Raw genomic sequence first — 20,848 nt, 5'->3', positions numbered from 1 at the left:
GCGGCAAAAAAAAGGTGCGGATTTGCCGCGAAAGTCGCGGATTTTCATGCAGAAAAATCCGCAGCAACATTCTACCGTGGACATAGCCTTAATCCGCCCATGGCCCCATATGTCTGCTGTTCAAACCAGCAGACATCTGCAGGGATTACCACTGACTCACCCCAGCAGCCGGCGATAATTACTGCTACTTGGCCAACGACATACCAGCAGATCATCGGTAGTGAAGGAGTTAATTGAGGAGAGTAACAATTCTGTCATCAGATGAACACAGAGAGTCAGATATAAGTGACCTGTTCTTTATTATCCATCTATTAGATTGGCAAATGGCACATTTCTTGTTATCGGCCACTAAGAAGTTTCCTTACACATTGTTGAGCAATTTATTACAATAATACAGATAATAAGTCATCAATTTCCAAGGATTATATCAAGAAAAGCCGATCTGACCTTTACTAGTCGCCTCATTTATGGAGAAAAAGTGAAGAAAATCTTATCAGAGATTCCATTATAGAAGAAGAGAACAAAGGAATAAAAATGTCTTCTAGTAACAGAGGGAATTATAAGCAGCGTATAGATATATGATCAGGAGGATATAATAATAGCATCAGATTATCAGCAAAAGTCACATGATCATTTCACTATTATATTCTTTATCACCAGTTTCTTATATTATGATGGATTCTTCCTGCTGCTGCTTCCCCCTAATATCTTTATAGAACCACCATATACATATAATGCAGCATGAAGGGGCTCGGAAAAGGCGGCAGTGAAGGTGTGTAAGTGTCTGATGGGGTCACACAGCTCATAAAAGGACAACTGCCCGGCCCCATAATCCAGACAGATCCTGACTCTATCACTGGAGATCTTGTCAGGTAACCGGATCTCTTTCCAGTCATGTCTCACTGAATACTGATTATTATATCTCCCCAAACACCAGGACTTGTTATTATTTCCAATCAGTGACTGCGGCACCCTCCTGTCTATACTGGGATAACACATCCCCACCATCCATACACCTGATCTACTGCCCTCCACATCCCAGTAATGTCCTCCTGAGGTAAATCCCCTCCTGCTCATCACCTGATTATACTGGAATCTCTCTGCTGTTTCTGGACGTTTCTGCTTCTCTTCTGTGCAGGTCGCAGTTTTCAGGTCGTGTGATATAAGGAGATAATTACCAGCTGAGTTTACATCCAGTAATATGTCTGCAGGACCCTCCACATAGATCCCGCTCCTTATACCTGTTATTACCTCACATAATGTGTGTAATGTGTGTGAGATCACAGCCACATCCAGGTCATCTCCATCATGGAGCTGTTTATCATGTCCCCCTGTGTCCTCATCACCTCCCTCCTCCTCAGGGTCACACAAGTCCCCGGTGTCTGGTTCCTGTAAGACGGTCAGTGGATCAGTCATGTTACACAGCTCCTCAATGTGCCTCATCTTCCTGGACAGCTCGTCCTTCTTTATCTCCAGATGATGGATCAGAGCAGACAGTGACAGTGACTCTTCCTTTTCCTGCCTGGAGATCTCACTCAGTACCTTCTTCTCCAGGTCGTCCACCCGTCTCCTGATGTCTGTACACAGGGCAGTGACTCTCTCGGCTTCTCCAGCTGCTTTTTCTTGAGCTTTTTTTCTTCGCTCCTCCAGATTCTGGACTCTTTCCTCAGTCTCCTCTCTCTTTCTGATTAGTTTCTGGAGAATTTTTGTTAGTTTGTTTTTCTTCTTCTCAGAGGCCTCATGCAGCATCTCTACCTCGTGTCCCCGATGTTCTCCTGCCGAACAGTAGACACAGATACAAGCAGCGTCCTCAGTGCAGTAATATTCCAGGATCTTCTTATGGACAGAACATTTCCTTTTCTCCAGAGAAGTGCTGGGATCAGATAAGACGTGTTCTGGTGATTTGCTGTGAGCCCTCAGGTGTTTCTCACACAGAGAAGCCTCACAGTGTAGACAGGATCTAACAGCAGGTACAGGAGAGTCCACACAGTAAGTGCAGCAGATCCCGGTGATCTCTTGTTCTTGCTGAGTAACCAGGAAACGTTCTGCGACATTATGAAGATTTATGTTCCTCCTCAGCGCCGGCCGCTCCTGAAACTCTTCTCTGCAGTCAGGACAGGAATAAACTCCAGACTCGTCCTGTGTATCCAGCACACGATCAATACAGACCCGGCAGAAGTTGTGTCCACATCTCAGCATTACAGGATCCTTAAAAATAGATAAACAGATGGAGCAGAGCAGCTCGTCACTCAGAATAGCAGACGCCATGGCTGACGGAAGAAGGAAGAAATGAAACTGAAAGTGTCTGATACTCAGAAAGCAAAGGTGGAGCTTAACTATGTGGACACAGGGTGCTGCAGAATTGTTACAACTATTCAGTCCTCTAAATATGATTAGTGACTATGTTATTTCATTATAGTCGTATACATATGTGTGTGGCCCAGGGATATGGGGTACTCGGTCCTGGGCAGGGTACAATTGCATACCTCCCAACTTTTCAAGAAAGGAAACCGGGACAAAGTATGCAGCGCGCGTAGCGCGCTGCGGCAAATTTTGACCACGCCCCTAGCCACACCCATTTAGCAGTAAGGGTCATTCAGCAGATGTCCCAGACTGTTCATTCATATTCATAGCAGTCAGAATTTTTTATATTTCTATGTGTCACTATATGACATGTTGCTTATTTGTGCCTAGAAAGCCGTGTTCACACGTTGCATAAATTCTGTTTCTTTTTGTTCCTGTCTGCACCAAACTACACAATAACAATCTTCTCTGTTTTTTCCATTTTTGCTGCATTTTTTTCTGCCTTTTCTCCATTATTTAATGTGTTTTTGGTTCAGATGTGAATCTGCGTTTTTAAGTGTTTTTATTGTAGAGAGAGGCTTTTTCCTGCATTTTTTTAAGCTCCACATAGAAACCTCCAGAGAAACCCCCACCCCTGAAAACTGCAGAATTCAGTGGCGTCTTTTCATGGAATCACATCCACTTTACTTGGACAATTAAACACAGCAGAATAAGTGTGCAACAAAGCAGGAGGAACAAAATGCAGCATTTACACTACATGGGAATATGGACTAATTGTCCAAGCAAAGTGGATGAGATGTCATGAAATCTCCGCCCCTTTTGCGTCTAAAGTCACTTCTGAACTGTGCGGATTTGGTGTTTCTTTCTTTATAAGCTTCAGGATTCACATCAGCAACAAACATGTATCAAATAACAATAATAATAATGCATAAAAAATACCGCAAACACGCAATAATCAGAGAACATTGTTATTGCACTCGTGGCGCGGACACCTGCAGAAAAAATGCAGCATTTACGCTATGTGTGAATACGGCCTCAGTGATCCATTTTTATTACATTTTTTTATGGGTTTTAATAAAGAAAAATAATAAATTGCGCCATTTTTTTCCCGCCATTTACCGATCCCCATCAATAACCTGATCGCTGTGTTGTTCAGGTCATTACGATTACAGGGACACCAAATATGTTCATGTTATTTGCTGATTTGTGATGTTTATTATTTTATAAAAAAAGTGTAATAAAATTACATTATTCTAATTTTTTTATTATTTTTAGTAATTTTATTAGAAGAAAAAAAAAATCCTCTTTTCCTCTCTCTCTCCAGAATACAGGAGATGGAGACACTGCTGTATACAATGTAGCTGTGTCCTGTGTAATCTGCTGTGTAAGAGGCTGCATTGTAGGTTCATTTATGTAAAATTCTCCCCCTGACACCATCAATCTTAGTGGCTCCAGAGCTAGAGCAGCTAGGAAAGCTAGGAGGCTGCTGGACACAAGTTTTGAACGTTGCTGGTTTGAATCCAAGGTGGTGAAGATAAAAAAAAAATGTATTTGTATTTTTTTCCTCATTTCTTTATAGTAGTTTTATGGGAACAAATGAATCTGACTCTTTCCTTCACCTACATTGAGATACAGTATTTATCTATCTATCTCTATCCCTCTATCTATCTATCTATCTATCTCTATCCCTCTATCTATGATTCTATCTATCCATCTATCTATGATTCTATCTATCTCTCTATCTATGATTCTATCTATCTATGATTCTATCTATGATTCTATCTCTATCCATCTATTATCTGTCGTGTATCTATATATCCCTCTATCATACATCCCTCTATCATCCATCCATCCCACTATCATCCATCCATCCCTCCCTCCATCCCTCCCTCCATTCATCCCTCTATCCCTCCCTCTATTCCTCCATTCATCCCTCCATTCATCCCTCTATCATCCATCCATCCCTCTATCCCTCCATTCATCCCTCCATTCATCCCTCTATCATCCATTCATCCCTCCATTCATCCCTCCCTTCATCCCTCTATCATCCATCCATCCCTCCCTCTATCCCTCCATTCATCCCTCTATCATCCATCCATCCCTCCCTCTACCCCTCCCTCTATCCCTCCATTCATCCCTCCATTCATCCCTCCATTCATCCCTCCATTCATCCCTCTATCATCCATCCATCCATCCATCCCTCTATCCCTCCATCCATCCCTCCATTCATCCCTCTATCATCCATCCATCCCTCCCTCTATCCCTCCATTCATCCCTCCATTCATCCCTCTATCATCCTATCATCCATCCATCCCTCTATCCCTCCATTCATCCCTCTATCATCCATCCATCCATCCCTGTATCCCTCCATTCATCCCTCCATTCATCCATCCCTCCATCCATCTTTGCAGCTGAATAACATACTTCTGGTGTCTCACCTGCAGTATAGAGGTGAAGATAACAAAATCTTCCTATGGGTTTCAATAGAGGCAGTAGCTCAGTGGTAAAGCTGCTGCCTTTGAGACAATGAGCTCACAGTTCAACGGGTTTGAGTCCCAGCCGCCCTGAAAATCCAGAGCCGATGATAATTTTTTCACTCCACTGAGGGGAGGAGTTGAGAAATCAGCTGTGAGCCGCGGGAGTGCGGGACAGACCTGAAAAATCGTGGCAGTCCCGCAGAATCCGGGACGGTTGGGAGGTATGCAATTAGGGAATGTCACTTTGGTGGCCATTGACCGGTTCCGTGACCTGGGTGCTTTTTGAAAAGGGGATATATTTACAGGGAATTTAGGTTAATGTTCATACGTGACGCCACTTGCGGTATTGCGGCTATATATATGTGGAGCCACCGCTGCAAAATGTCACTACTGGGGCTTGTGTTAATTGCAGCCTGGATGGTAGGCCCTCCGCAAGCAGGGCCGGGCCCCAGAGGATGGGTGATATAACGGCCGTAGGAAGAATGTAGTCCACACAGAGGTTTAGTGCAACTGGTTTTTACTCACTGCTGGTTGGTGGTAGCTGGTTACCCAAGGACTGCTGGTTTCACCTCCAGGTCTCCTTTGTCCCAGTGCCAGTTCAGTACTCTGGTACCTTCTTCCCCTGCACCTGTTCCTGGTAAGATGGGTCCCCGTGGTGTAAAGCAACTGGGGGTCACCTGTCCAGTGATTTGTCCACTTCTGTCGCCTCACGGTAGCGTGAACCCTGTGGGGTTGGAGTCTCTATTTTTTTCCCTGGTTCTTCTTTTGCTACTGAGTCTTTGGGGTTTTAGGGGTCAGCGAGGTCCTTGATGGTCCCCTTGCTGTGCAGGTGTTAACAGGTCTGCGTGGAGCTCTTTCCTGTCCTAGGGTCCTGTACCCCGTCAGTGCGTAGATCTGGGAGCTCTCCACCGGCTCCACTGGCAACTACTCTCCTGGGTACCAGGTTACCGTTAACCTACGACAGCTTGTTCCTATCCACCTTCACTCTCTGTCACACTACTCACACTGTCTCTCGCTGTCACTATCCACAGTCCACCCCTTCCCCCTAGTCAACTAGTGGACTGGAGTGGCTCCACCTCTAGACGGACATCCATTGGTCCGACCTTAGCCTTTCACCATTGTATGGGGGATTGTTTGGGGAAAAATTGGGATTACCTGGGTTTTTGGTATTACCAGCACTGTTATTCCGGGGCCTGGGGAGGTAGGCCCTGCATCCTTGTGTGGATGCAGAACCTTGTAGCACCCTGATGGCTTCAGGGGCGCTACATATGTATCTATGTATATGCAGCACCCTGGGGTCGAGGGAGTTAACCTGTCGCCGGGCCAGTGGTGCAGATCCTCTGCGTCTCACGGGATGGCCTCACCCGGTTTCGTGACCCCTAGGCATATATGAAGGAGAAGGTGGAGGGTGGTAGGAAGGATGGAGGTGATGGAGGATGGGGTTAACGGTGAGGAAAGTCTTTTATGATCGTGACACCACCTGTGGTATACGGCCATTCAAAGGTTCTGTTCTCCGGGGCTGATGGTGAAGTTCGCAGCCGTGATGGTGTCGCTCCCCACAGGCGGAGCAGAATTACCCTGAGGACTATGATGGAGGAAGGTGTGGGGGTGGTGGTAGTTCCTGTTGGCGGCGCGGTGCTGGGCAATGACGCCGGCAAATGAGAGGCAGAAGCAGAGGCTGCGGTTCCAGGTCTTTTACTCACTGGTAGTTCAGGCGCTACCCCAGAGTACTGGTCTCCAACACGATGGGCTCCAGCCGATCCCAGATCCATGAAAGGTCAGAACCGGTGTGCCAGCATATGGGCCCTTCCTCTTTTGATGCGCTAAGTATCAGATCCCTATGACGTAAAGCACTTGGGGATCCTGGTGTCAGAAAAGTGTCCTGTCCTGTATGCTGATAGCGCGGTTCAGCCGTGAGGCCAGTCGAAGAGCTCAATCCCGGATTCTTAGTGCTATTTGGCTCCAGGAATAATGGGAAGTGTCTGGTGACTTTCTAGACAGTTGGTAGACGACCTGACGTATGCCTGCCCTAGGATTCTGAACCCCAAGAGCACCGGTCCTGTGGAAGCATTCTCCTGCTTCACCCCCAGCAAAAAACGCCTGGTCCACAGAGCTGCCGCATGGCACGTCTACTCTGCTCGACGTGTCTAGCTGACTGTCCTTAAGTGGTGTCTTGAGTCCGGGAAACCGTTGCCCCCAGCCGCTAGTTCACTACTCTCACTAGGTCAACCTACTTTCGTTCCCTGTGTGCTCCTACTCCCCTTTGTGGTTACTTCTCCCTGACCCTGAGTCCCGGTTTCAGTGGATTGGGAGCCCCTAAGTGCGGTGGGTCCTATAAACCCAACCACTGTGGTGACCCCCTTCTGTGACCCGACCCTGGCCCATTCCCCATTTGGGAGGGCAACCCACTGTTTATGTATGTGTATGTTGGTGGAACTGGTACCGACATTTCTTAGACCCGGGATAAGTACTACACCTTAAAGAAGGTGGAGTACCCTGTGGCGCCTGAAGCCGCAGGGGTGCTACATATATATAAATGCCCCTTCCTGCATGTTTCTGCTCTTCTTATGTTTATCACAATTATATGTTTCAAATGTCCAAAAAAAAAAGTAGTAATGAGTGAGCACTGCCATGTTCGGGTTTTCAGCATTGATGAGCGGGCACTGTCATGTGTTGGGGTCTCAGTAGTGATGAGCGGGCACTGCCATGCTTGGATGCTTGGGTACTCATAACTAGAGATGAGCGATCCCCCTAGTGTTCGAGTTCGGTTCGTCAAACGGCGGGTGTGTTCGTTGAACGTTCCACGAACGCCTTCGAACCCCTTTGAAAACAATGGCAGGTAAACACAAACACATACAAACTCATAGAAAACACAAAAAAAGGTTCAGCTTACCAGTGTAGAAGCCACAGGACAAATCAGGAGGTGCACGGATCGATCCAGATTCAGTTCGATCGATCCAGTTCTGGCATACCTCCCAACGTTTGAAGAAAGGAAAGAGGGACAAAGTATGGGGCGCGCTGAGCGCGCTGCTGCAATTTTTGACTATGCCCCTAGCCACACCCATTTGTCAGTAAGGGTCATTCAGCAGATGCCCCGGACTGTTCATTAATCGTGATAGCAGCCAGAATTTTCTTATATTTATATGTGTCACTATATGACATGTGGCTTATTTGCGCCTATAAAGCCATGTTCACATGTTGCATAAATTCTGTTTCTTTTTGTGTCTGCCGCTGTCTGCACCAAACTACACAATAACAATCTTCTTTGATTTTTCCATTTTTGCTGCATTTTTTCTGCCTTTTCTCCATTATTTAATGCGTTTTTGGTTCAGATGTGAATCTGCGTTTTTAAGTGTTTTTATTGTAGAGAGAAGATTTTTCCTGCATTTTTTTAAGCTCCACATAGAAACATATAGAGAAAAAAAGCATCAAAACCGCAGAGTTCAGCAGCGTCTTCTCATGGAATCCACTTTACTTGGACAATTAATCACAGCGGAAAAAATGTGCAAAAAAACAGCAGAAAAAAAATGCAGCATTTACACTACATGTGAACACGGACTAAATGTCCAAGCAAAGTGGATGAGACGTCATGAAATCTCCTTTCTCGGTCTGAAGATGCTGCTGAATTGTGCGGATTTGGTGTTTTTTTCTTTATAAGCTTCAGGATTCACATCTGCACCAAACATGTATCAAATAAGGGGACAATGCATAAAAAATACAGCAAACACACAATAATCAGAGAAGATTGTTAGTGCGCTCGTGGTGCGGACACCTGCAGAAAAAATGCAGCATTTACGCTTCGTGTGAACATGGCCTCAGTGATACATTTTTATTACATTTTCTATGGGTTTTAATAAAGAAAAATAATAAATTGTGCCATTTTTTCCCCGCTATTTACCGATACCTATAAATAATCTCATCGCTGTCTTGTTCGGGTCATTACGATTACAGGGACACCAAATATGTCCATGTTATTTGCTGATTTGTGATGTTTATTATTTTATAAAAAAAAGTGTAATAAAATTACATTATTCTATTTTATTATTATTTTTAGTAATTTCATTAGAAGAAAAAAACATCTATTTTCCTCTCCCTCTAGAATACAGGAGATAGAGACGCTGCTCTGTACAATGGAGATCTGTGTCCTGTGTAATCAGAGGCTGCATTGTAGATTTATTCATATAAAATCCTCTCACTTACATCATCAATTCCTAGTGGCTCATCAGCTAGAAAAGCTAGAAAGCCAGGAGGCTGCTGGGCACGTGTTTGAAAGTTGCTGGGTTGAATCCAAAGTGGTGAAAAAAAATGTATTTGTATTTTTTTTCCTCATTTCTTTAAGATAGTTTTATGGGAACAAATGAATCTGACTCTTTCCTTCACCTACGAAGAGATGAAGTATCTATCCATCTATCCTCTATCTATCTATCTATCCTCTATCTATCTATCCTTTATCCTCTATCTATCCTCTATCCATCTATCGTCTATCTATCTATCTATCCTCTATCTATCTATCTATCCTCTATATATCCTCTATCCTTCTATCTAATCTATCCTCTATCTCTTATCCTTCTATCTAATCTAGCCTCTATCCTTCATCCTCTATCTTCTATCATATCTAATCTATCCTCTGTCCTTCATCCTCTATCTATGTAGCCTATATCTATTCTCTATCCTCCATCTATCCACTATCCATCTATCCTCTATCTATCTATCCTCTATCTATCTATCCTCTATCTATCTATCCTCTATCTTTCTATCTAATCTATCATCTATCCTATCTAATCTATCCTCTATCCTTCTATCTTATCCTTCTATCTAATCTATCCTCTATCCTATATTCTTCTATCTAATCTATCCTCTATCTTCTATCCTATCTAATCTATCCTCTATCTCCTATCCTTCTATCTAATCTATCCTCTATCTATTTATCTATCCTCTATCCTCTATCCTCTATCCATCTATCCTCTATCTATCCTCTATCCTCTATTCTTCTATCTAATCTATCCTGTATCCTTCTATGTAATCTATCCACTATCCTTCATCCTCTATCCTTCTATCTAATCTATCCTCTATCTTCTATATAATCTATCCTCTATCCTTCATCCTCTATCCTTCTATCTAATCTATCATCTATCCTCTTTCTTCTATCTAATCTATCCTTCATCCTCTATCCTTCTATCTAATCTATCCTCTATCTTCTATCCTTCTATCTAATCTATCCCATATCTAATCTATCCTCTATCCTTCATCCTCTATCCTTCTATCTAATCTATCATCTTTCCTCTTTCTTCTATCCTTCTATCTAATCTATCCTCTATCCTTCATCCTCTATCTTCTATCTTTCTATCTAATCTATCCTCTATCTTCTATCCTTCTGTCTAATCTATCCTTCTATCTAATCTATCCTCTATCTCCTATTTTTCTATCTAATCTATCCTCTATCCTTCATCCTCTATCCTTCTATCTAATCTATCCTCTATCCTCTTTCTTCTATCCTTCTGTCTAATCTATCCTTCTATCTAATCTATCTTTCTATCTAATATATCCCCTATCGTTCTATCTAATCTATCCTCTATCCTTCATCCTCTATCCTTCTATCCTCTATCTTCTATCCTTCTATCCTCTATCCATCCACCTATCTAGTCTATCCTCCATCCATCTATATAATCTATCATCCATCCATCCCTCCCTCCATCCCAAATCTTCCATTGTTTTTCAATACGGGCAGTAGCTCAGTGGTAGAGCTGCTGCCTATGGAACACTGAGCTTCACAGTTCATGGGTTTGAATCCCGCCGCCCCTGATAATCCAGAACTGATGAGAATTTAATTTATTCACTGCACTGAGGGGAGGAGCCGGGACATCAGCTGTGAGCCGCGGGGCTGCGGACACACCTCTAAAATCGGGGCAGAATGTATGCACGCTGGATGCTTGCTCTGCCGTTCAGCTCGGCTCCATGCCCGCTGACAGCAGAAGGTACTTTCACACTTGCGTTGAACGGCATCCGTCACAATGCGTTGTGTGACGGATGCGTTGTAAATAGTGTGATATAAAGGCAACGGATTCCTGTGAAATAACGCGTTGCATTAAGCCGAGAGACAGAGAGCCCCCATCATCACCGCACAACTGGCACTACCGCACACACGCAAGCACTACCACCCCCATCATCATCGCCGCACACACACCGGCACTACCGCACCCATCATCATCCCCGCACGCACTGGCACTACCTGAGTGAAGTCTCCGGTGACAGCACGGCTCATTTCACTTGCTGCGTGGAGCTGCCACAGAGCAGTCGTGTTGTACAGCGCTCCCTGTCAGCTTCATGTAGCAGAGCTGAAAGCGTCGTGTGGATTACTTCGGACCTGGATGGGTGTTTGGGGATTAATAAAGGGGTAAATGAGGGTTGTTTTTTGTCTTATATTCCAAATAAAGGATTTTTCGGGTGTATGTGTTTATTAGAGATGAGCGAACCGGTCCCGGTTCGGCTCGAGGTCGGTTCGCCGAACGGATGTCCCGTTCGAGTTCGGTTCGTCGAACGTTCGACGAACCGAACTCGAACCGCATAGGAAACAATGGCAGGCAATCACAAACACATAAAAACACCTACAAAACACCCTCAAAGGTGTCCAAAAGGTGACAAACAACTCACAACACAACACAAACACATGGGAAAGTGAGAAGGACATATACTCATGCGAAAACAAAGGAGCTGGACAAGGAAAAAGAGGAGGAGACACAGATATGAGTATATGCAAGGGAACGTCGATGCCATTACTGAGCAACTTGAGCCCTGCTCATTTTAGGCTTCCAATCTGGATAAATTGCCTGAGCTCGCCACGTACGCCTTGGGGATCTTGTTGTGTCCTGCAGCCAGCGTTCTCTCGGAACCTGTCTTCAGTGCTGCTGGGGGTCTGCTGGCAGATAAGCACACGTGTCTGTCCACTGACAATGTGGACATGGCTCTCAGAGGACTTTTCTTCCCCTGGGTCAGCCAGGGGATGGGAAAGGCACGCGTATTTTTGATAGTGCTTCATGCAAAGCATCTTTTTCTTTTTCAAAAGGGGAGTCAACTGATGCCAGTCAAGTGGGGTGTGTGTGTGGCCCAATTAGTGGCAACGAGGGAGACTGTGGTTGGAGTCCCCTCGCTGTGTTTCTAAAAGAACCAAGATGAACAAGTCATGGCTCTCAGAGGACTTTTCTTCCCCTGGGTCAGCCAGGGGACGGGAAAGGCACGCGTATTTTTGAGAGTGCTTCATGCAAAGCATCTTTTCCTTTTTCAAAAGGGGGGTCAACTGATGCCAGTCAAGTGGGGTGTGTGTGGCACAATTAGTGGCAACGAGGGAGACTGTGGTTGGAGTCCCCTCGCTGTGTTTCTAAAAGAACCAAGATGAACAAGTCATGGCTCTCAGAGGACTTTTCTTCCCCTGGGTCAGCCAGGGGACGGGAAAGGCACGCGTATTTTTGAGAGTGCTCCATGCAAAGCATCTTTTTCTTTTTCAAAAGGGGGGTCAACTGATGCCAGTCAAGTGGGGTGTGTGTGGCCCAATTAGTGGCAACGAGGGAGACTGTGGTTGGAGTCCCCTCGCTGTGTTTCTAAAAGAACCAAGATGAACAAGTCATGGCTCTCAGAGGACTTTTCTTCCCCTGGGTCAGCCAGGGGACGGGAAAGGCACGCGTATTTTTGAGAGTGCTTCATGCAAAGCATCTTTTCCTTTTTCAAAAGGGGGGTCAACTGATGCCAGTCAAGTGGGGTGTGTGTGGCACAATTAGTGGCAACGAGGGAGACTGTGGTTGGAGTCCCCTCGCTGTGTTTCTAAAAGAACCAAGATGAACAAGTCATGGCTCTCAGAGGACTTTTCTTCCCCTGGGTCAGCCAGGGGACGGGAAAGGCACGCGTATTTTTGAGAGTGCTTCATGCAAAGCATCTTTTTCTTTTTCAAAAGGGGGGTCAACTGATGCCAGTCAAGTGGGGTGTGTGTGGCACAATTAGTGGCAACGAGGGAGACTGTGGTTGGAGTCCCCTCGCTGTGTTTCTAAAAGAACCAAGATGAACAAGTCATGGCTCTCAGAGGACTTTTCTTCCCCTGGGTCAGCCAGGGGATGGGAAAGGCACGCGTATTTTTGAGAGTGCTTCATGCAAAGCATCTTTTTCTTTTTCAAAAGGGGGGTCAACTGATGCCAGTCAAGTGGGGTGTGTGTGGCCCAATTAGTGGCAACGAGGGAGACTGTGGTTGGAGTCCCCTCGCTATGTTTTACATGATTTTCGAAGGGCATGACATGCCTAAGAGGTTGAGTTTCATCATCTGCAACTTGTTGGCAACAGAAAGGCTGCCTTTACACCCTTTTGAGACCGAGGATTTTCGAGACCTTATGCCCATTGCAGCGCCCCAAGAGCCGATGGCCAGTCGTCACTCCTTCTCCAAGAAAGGCGTGCCCGTGCTACCACAGTAGGTCGCACACAACCTCACCGATTCCTTGAGAAACTCTGTGTGTGACAGGGTGCATTTCAACACAGATACTTGGACCAGTAAGCATGGACAGGGGAGTTACATGTTGCTGACTGGGCACTGGGTAACTATGGTGAGAGATGGAGAAGGGTTTGCTGTACAAGTCTTGCCGTCCCCACGACTTGTGTGTCAATTCTTCCTCTGTATGTACAAGTTCCTCCACTGCTTCTGCCTCCTCAACCTCGTGTGGGTCCTCCACCTCGGCCCAAACCCTGTGTGGTCAGGCCACCCTTCCTTGTAACTGCGCCCAAGGAATCCCACACACCTCCTTACTATGCTGGCAGCAGAGCTCAAGGCCATCAGGCGGTCAAATGTTTACTTTGAAATGTACGGGAAATGTGAGACACCACTGAGGAATTGTGGACGGTTAGCTCTGGAGAGTGAGACCGAGTTTCATCAATGGTTGTCTCCACTCAACCAGCAGTCAGGGAAGGTCGGGTGCGACAATGATGCAAACCAGTCTGCGACCCTTCTTCAGGGCAATGTGACACACGTGCCTTGTATGGCTCACGTGTTGAACCTGGTTGTCCAGCAATTTTTAAAACACTATCCCGGCCTACATGGCCTTCTGCAGAGGGCACGGTGTAACGCCTGCCTGGATCGACACACTCAGATGGGCTGTAAAGGATAGGCTAGAGTCAAGCCACTCACCAAGCTGGAGACACAGAACCCTGAAACCCTTTAACCCCTATACAGTGATTTGGAATTACACAGGGCCCAAGTTGATCAATACCTGTGGAAGGCTGCAGTTCCAGAGAATAGTAGTCATGCAGGGTCAAAAACATTAATTGAGGAAGAGGAACAGAATGGGATGGCCAGGACTTAATCAGAAAACAAGCAGAGGTGAAATGCGGATCGGCCAACGAGGTACATAAACAGCAAGCAGGAAACATAGTCAGGTAACAAGCACACAAACTCATAAAACTGAACTGGGGGTAACAGTAACAAGAGGTTCATAGCTTTGTCTGGCAGTGGTTTGCAGACAGGAGGGGCCTAAAAAAGGGTGTGGTGTCTTCCCATTGGGACCAGAGTACAAATTGATTGAGTGGACTACGTTGGTGACTTAACAGCCGTGTGTGGCAATGATGCAAACCTGTCTGCGGCCCTTCGTCAGGGCAATGTGACACACGGGCCTTGTATGGCTCACGTGTTGAATCTGATTTTCCAGCAATTTTTAAAATACCATCCCGGCCTACATGGCCTTGTGCAGCGGGCACGCTGCTATGTGGTCACTTTCATCCTTCGCACCCAGCAGCTCAACAACTTTCATCGCTCCGGAAGTCTTAGGGTCTGGCAGTTAAACGCCGGAAATGCGATGTTCCGACACGCAGGAATTGGAATCTGCACATGTTGCAGCATGTGTGGCAGCACCGCAGAGCCCTGCTGAAATACGGTATGACGTATACCCTGGGCTAACTTGATCCAGAGGTGGTGCAGATCACGCTGCTGGAGTGGTGTCAGATCAAGGACCTATGCACCCTTCTACACAGTTCACAAATGTCGACGAAGATGTTTAGCACTGGCAATGCCATTCTCAGCGTGACAATTCTGGTCATCTACATGATGGAGCACACTGTAAGCATTATTCGGAGTCAGGTATTGGTCCAAGAGGAAGGTGAGGAAGTACAGGAGGAGTCATATGCAGAAGGGATAATAAGATCTACAAGGTCCATACGGTAAGCGGCACCTAGGCAGCAGTTATGGTGGGGGATAGGGATTAACAAGGGCGCATAGTATCAGCAAAAATTGGTGAGGACGGTGCAGGAGCCATGAAGAAATGGAGGACGAACTTGCGATGGGCATGGAAGACTCAGCAGATGAGTGAGAGCTTGCTCACATTTCGGTTGTGCGAGGTTGGGGGGAGAGGGCAGAGGAAGGAGGCACGATTCTCACCTCTCTGCCACCAACACACCAAGGACTTGGTCCTCCTGGATGCACAAGACACATGAGCGTCTTCTTGCTGCACTACCTACAACATGACCCTCGGATTGTACGAATTCGAAGTAATGCTAACTACTGGGTTGCCACACTGTTAGATCCCCGGTACAAGACAAAATTTGGCGAAATAATTCCTGCCATAGAAAGGGACGCACGTGTACAGGAGTATCTTCAGAAGGTGGTACGCAATCTTCGATCTGCTTTTCCACTAAACACCAGTGCTGCACAGAGTGAATCTCAACGGTTTGTCCTGGATAGGAGGAAATGGTCTTTTACTTGTCCACATGTGAGGGACCGAGGGCTGGCTGTTGTGCTGAGATGGCATTGAGTACGGTGTCCCTGCAGAGTTGACCTTTTGGTCATGTACAAAATGAGTTGAAAAAGGACAGATGCTGGTGGAAAGGGGAACAGGTGTGTTGGAAAGGGGAAAAAAGTTTTGGTCCGTGGGTTTGGTGGTTAAGCAAAAGTAACATTTGATGAAGAAACACCATCTGTTACGGTGGGACTGGCAGATTTGGATAAGGTGGTATATACTATGTTACCGCTATATAACGAAAATTAATATGAAAAGAAAGAGAAAGGTATATATCCCCATCAGCAGTCAGTGTCCACCGTGCTCCCAGATGGAAAAGGAGAGGTTGGCAACTGGAAGGTTCGGTGGAGGATACAGAGCTCTGTGGCTATGAAACTAATAGTAGCCTGAACCAAGTTAGACGCCACTTGGATCTTGAGACTGGGAGCCCTGTTAGCGTCACAGGGTCCACACGCCCACCCAGCCCAGGAACTCCCTGTTAACAGCACAGGGGCCATTCAGTACGCTGACCGTGTGCATTGGGGCCACACCTGTGAACAGCAGGCGCATCAGCAGCAGGCCTGTTAATGCCACTGGGCTGCACAAGCAGGACTTGTAGGACAGGAGCTGGTCTTAACCGTTCTGCGTTACCAACTGTGGTGGTGGCCTGCATCGATGCCCTATCCCTGCCTACCTCTGGCCTAAAGCCGCAATGGGTTTAACACATGGAGGTGTGCTCTTTAGGAGCATAATAGAAGACTGCGCACCTCCTTGTTGTCTCCAGCCCCTTCTATAACCTGGGTCCGCCCCAAACCAGGGTGGACCACAATGCACCTCCTGGAGACAAAAGCAGAGTGATACGTCATGAGTGGCATAACTAGCGTCCTATTTGGAACCGCAACTTCAATGATTACCTCATGGCTGTCATGACCCAAACACCTCACCAGTCATCGTCTGACCATCAATAATGAGGTGACAAGTCATAGGGGCGGGCCTCTGCAAGCCATTTGGGAGTGGCCTGGCCATCGTCAGGACACCTGATGCCCTGTGGTCTAAATGGGCCCCACACATCAGGGGCAGGGCTAAAGAGTTCATTACCGGACCTAGTTTCTGATGCAGTAAGTGCCTGACCATGGTCAGTTGCATGAAATACAGTCTCTGAAAAAAGACTATCAGCTTTAGCATGGTGTCTATGCACAACACAGGACTTAGACCCGGCACGGAGTGCAAGTACCTGTGCAAAGAGGCTTTTCGCACTAAGTGTGGGAGCATGCGCTGTAGCCCGAAATGAAGACTTAGCCTCAGGAATGGCACAGTCAGGCTGAGCATACTCACTAGGCAAAACACTGGAGTTAGGCTGCGGCTGGGGTAAATCGGCACACGCATGCGCACTAGCTGAATCTCCACACTTAGACGTGGAGGAGAAAGCAGCCAGCTGGACAACCCGAGGCACAGGCCTAAATGGCAGCTGATGCCTGGGCGCAACTGAAACCACAGCAGGCTGCTTGTGTTTAAGGCGTCACCGTTTTGTAACAACAAATAACATCCAAAAGAACAGGTGTACTTTTTCCCATGGATAATCTGATATGATCCCTTTTTTCATGGACACGACCATCGCTAACAAATGTAGATGAGGCCAAATCAGCAGCTGCTTCAATGGATCTGAATTGCTCCATAAAGTGGCCTCTCCTCCACCCCAATTTCAAGATCCCAAATACTCCATTCCTCTGTGGTGTCAATCCAATCGCACTTGCTTCCTAACAGCTCTCAAATTTCCACCAGCCCTGCTGAGTATGGGGTGACAGAGATGGTTGAGTTTGCATAGCTGTTCAGTCGCACTATAGCCTGGGAATCAGAGGTCTGCTCCAAAGCTGCAATGAGTACAGACAAGGAAGTTATTATTATTTTTATTATTATTGATTTATAGAGCACCATTGATTCCATGGTGCTGTACATGAGAAGGGGGTTACATACAGAATACATATACAAGTAACTATAGACAGACTGGTACAGAGGGAAGAGGGCCCTGCCCTTGCGGGATTACATTCTAAAGGATTTTTGGGAGGAGACAGTAGGAGTGGTGTAGGTTGAGCGTCAAGTACGTATGGTGGTGGTGTCATTGAAGGTTATAGTCATTTCTGAACAGATGAGTTTTCAGATTCAGTTTGAAGCTTGCGTGTGTAGCAGATAATCTGACGTGTTGAGGTAGCGAGTTCCATGAGACAGGGGAAATGATCTGCGCAGATGGCCAGAAGCTTTGTGAGTGGGATCCAGGCCCCGATGAAGAAGGTGCTGAGCCTAATCTACACCCTCATTTCCAAAAAGTAAATCCTCCTGGTGGAGACAATGGGGAACATGATGAGGAGCACAGATACCTGATTGGAAGGACAACTTTACTATTCGGTCAGGGCAGGAAGAGGTTGTCTCGGAGGACTCAGGACGAGGGGAATGAAAACACACAGGGTTATTGATGAGGTTGGAGACCACACTTACTGTCAAACCAAAGTCAGCCAGTCGATGAGGTCAGCAGAGGAGGATGCTACTGACGACGAGGTTACGTTGCGTCTTCCTGGCCAGAGACAAAGTACTGGAAGCACGTCAACAACTGAATCCTGGACCACAACTTTGACTCTGAGCAGAAGTCGTGTTGGCTATGCAGGTCGCATGGGCTGTAAGCCTTTCCTAGCCTGTGAATTTTTGGACATCGCAAAGGATCACCCAAGTCATGGAATCTGTAAGATTTGTCAACAATCTGTAAGTAGAAGGCAAAAACTCACACTTTTGAGTACTTCCTCCATGAAGTATCACATGGATATGAATTGACAGCGTGAAGGTGTATTGCTCAGCTTTAGCAACTGTCAACGCAATATGCTTATTTGCCGTTCATTGCATGCATTGTTGCAGACTACACACAAGGGGCTGCTGTTATTTTGGATCTGCCTTTGTTTGGTCACTATAGCAATATCAAATTGCTCTTCGGGTGTGGACTTGGAGATGCTGTCTATGAACAGAAGGAAAAGCTAAAGGTGTGTGTTCCAGCAAGGAGCCACCGCGGAAACACTTTGTTCAATTGTGAGGGGAGTCATGTTGTACTTTGATGATGAGCCCCGTAATGCCAGTGAGCAGCATCCTGTGCCACAGACCAACATTCTTACAGTGCTGTCTATACTGTTTACTGTGAGAGGAGCGTAAAGTCTGTATTTCTGGCAACTGGACATCAGAGTACCCGGGTACGGTAGGCTGTGCCCAGACAATAATGCGGGCACGCAACACTTTGTTTTATTAGCAAAACACATATCTGTTCTGGGTAGGCCGACTATTTATAGACAATAAGACTTGCTGCCTCTGCACTGTCAAATTGTCACGTACAGTTTAAATCATAGAGGGACAGCAACACATGTTTGCATTGACTGTTGCTTTTCAAGATTTCCATGACTGTGTTGCAGAGCTGTGTGGTTTGCATTCACACTGTTATCATCTGCATTATCTGTGAGGCTTCAGCTAACAAGGGTATTCAGGGGGGGGGTAATGTGTTTTGTCTATGTTTAGGTAGGTAACTTGGAAGCTCTTGTGATGCGCCACTGGTAAGTCGTGTTCGCACACACACACACACACACACACACAAACACACAATTACTGCTACACAGAGGGATTAGCAGGTAGTAGGCAACAGAATAGATTGTTCAATTATTTAAATTGTATGCATGGTTCTTATTGTTTGTTTTGGTAAAGTTAAACAATCATTTATCAACCCAACTGCCTAGAGTCCTTTTCCTGTTGCCTGGTTTTGCTGCATACTGGGGAGCCCACCCTGTACACGACTTAAAATGAAGCATAAGTCGCAATGTGAATTTCACTGTGCTACAATGCGGCCTAGCGGGGCTGTGCAACCACCGCCTGCCCCATCAAGTGCATCTGCGTGCTCTTCATCCTCTGTGACTGTGGGGACAGCAGTCACACATGGTTTTTCACACTGAACTTCCACTCCTTTACCCGCAACAGGGAGTGTGATTGGCAGGTCATCACTTGTTTTGGAAGTGGAAACAGAAGGTATTGTTGAGCTGTCAGACATCGAGAGAACCATCATTGGATGCAGGCTACATTATATCCACGCCTGCACCTTCGTCACAGATTGCCTGGACTACCTGCAGTTAATAATTGCATTCCAGAAATGGAAAGGAGTGTAGAATGCACATGTGTTGTACCTTGCTTGGCAGCAAAGGAACACTAACTTAGTATTCCAGACAATTTTAGGATGGCAGAAAAAGAGTCAGCTCTTTGGGCAAATTAAATAGCAAGGCAAAAGTGGACAGATGGGTACAGTGGCCGTGTTCTGTGGGTACCAGGACAGTAAAAGAAGCCTCACTTTCTATCCCTCCTAATGATCAAATGCAGCAAGGAATTCCCTGAGTTTGCTATAAAATTAGCATAGCAAAATGTGCATGAGGGTAGAATGCAGAGGTGCTTGAGATTGCTTGGCACAAGTGGCACAATAAAGGAGTCCTACAGGCATTTTTTGTATGCCACTAAGTTGCAGTATTTTTTGCTATCATTATAGCTTATTAAAAACAGAGCAGGAGGGTGTCATGCAGAGGTGCTGCACATAGCTTGGCACCAGTGGGGCACTAATGGAGTACAACAACCACTTCTTGTATGCCACTAAGTTTCCTCAGTGTTTGCTAGTATAATGGCTTAGTAACAATGAGTTTGAGTGTGCAATGCAGGCAGACGTGCTGCAAATATCTTTGCACTAGTGGGACTAGACAAAAGTCCAATAGCCACGTTTAGGATGCCACTAGGTACACTGAGTGTTTGCTAGTATAATGGCTTAGTTATAATGAGTTGGAGTGTGCAATGCAGGCAGACGTGCTGCAAATATCTTTGCACTAGTGGGACTATACAGAAGTCCAACAGCCACGTTTAGGATGCCACTAGGTTCACTGAGTGTTTGCTAGAATAATGGCTTAGTTATAATGAGTTGGAGTGTGCAGAGGACAGGAGGGTACAGTGCCAGGGTTGTGGGGCTCTGGGTAGAGGAATGGAAGCCTGCCTTTCTATTCCCTCCTAATAGGGAAATGCAGGGAGGAAATCCCTGACCTTTGCTACACAGACGCTGTCTCTGTTTTCAGGACCTGTCACCTATGGCTCTGACCCTGCCGGTACGAGCCCTTAAAAGGACTGATAGAAAGTGCTCTCCCTAAGCTGTCCAGCGCTGTGTATGGAGCGTACACAGCAGTATCGGCGATAGGACAAAGGACGGAGCTGCGCCAGTGATGTCTGACACCAAAGACGCAGAAGAGATAATGGCGTCTGGACGGGCAGATACTC

General features: G+C 46.2%; 1 protein-coding gene across 1 annotated transcript; it reads right to left on the bottom strand.

Moving 5' to 3' along the window:
* Nucleotides 1-282: 282 nt before the first annotated feature.
* LOC142301090 (E3 ubiquitin/ISG15 ligase TRIM25-like) lies at nt 283-2,280 on the bottom strand. The gene has a single exon (XM_075342110.1). It carries the CDS (start codon nt 2,266-2,268, stop codon nt 670-672), a length of 1,599 nt encoding a protein of 532 aa, XP_075198225.1. The 5' UTR covers nt 2,269-2,280; the 3' UTR covers nt 283-669.
* Nucleotides 2,281-20,848: the final 18,568 nt, after the last annotated feature.

Source organism: Anomaloglossus baeobatrachus, chromosome 4 (assembly GCF_048569485.1).
Source record: "Anomaloglossus baeobatrachus isolate aAnoBae1 chromosome 4, aAnoBae1.hap1, whole genome shotgun sequence".
Lineage (NCBI taxonomy): Eukaryota > Metazoa > Chordata > Amphibia > Anura > Aromobatidae > Anomaloglossus > Anomaloglossus baeobatrachus.
Note: the sequence above shows the minus strand (reverse complement) of the source record. Positions and strands in the feature narration are given on the sequence as shown.

Bases quoted from the DNA above. Each gene is read 5' to 3' on its own strand.
- LOC142301090 (XM_075342110.1), bottom strand. From the start codon at position 2,268: ATGGCGTCTGCTATTCTGAGTGACGAGCTGCTCTGCTCCATCTGTTTA.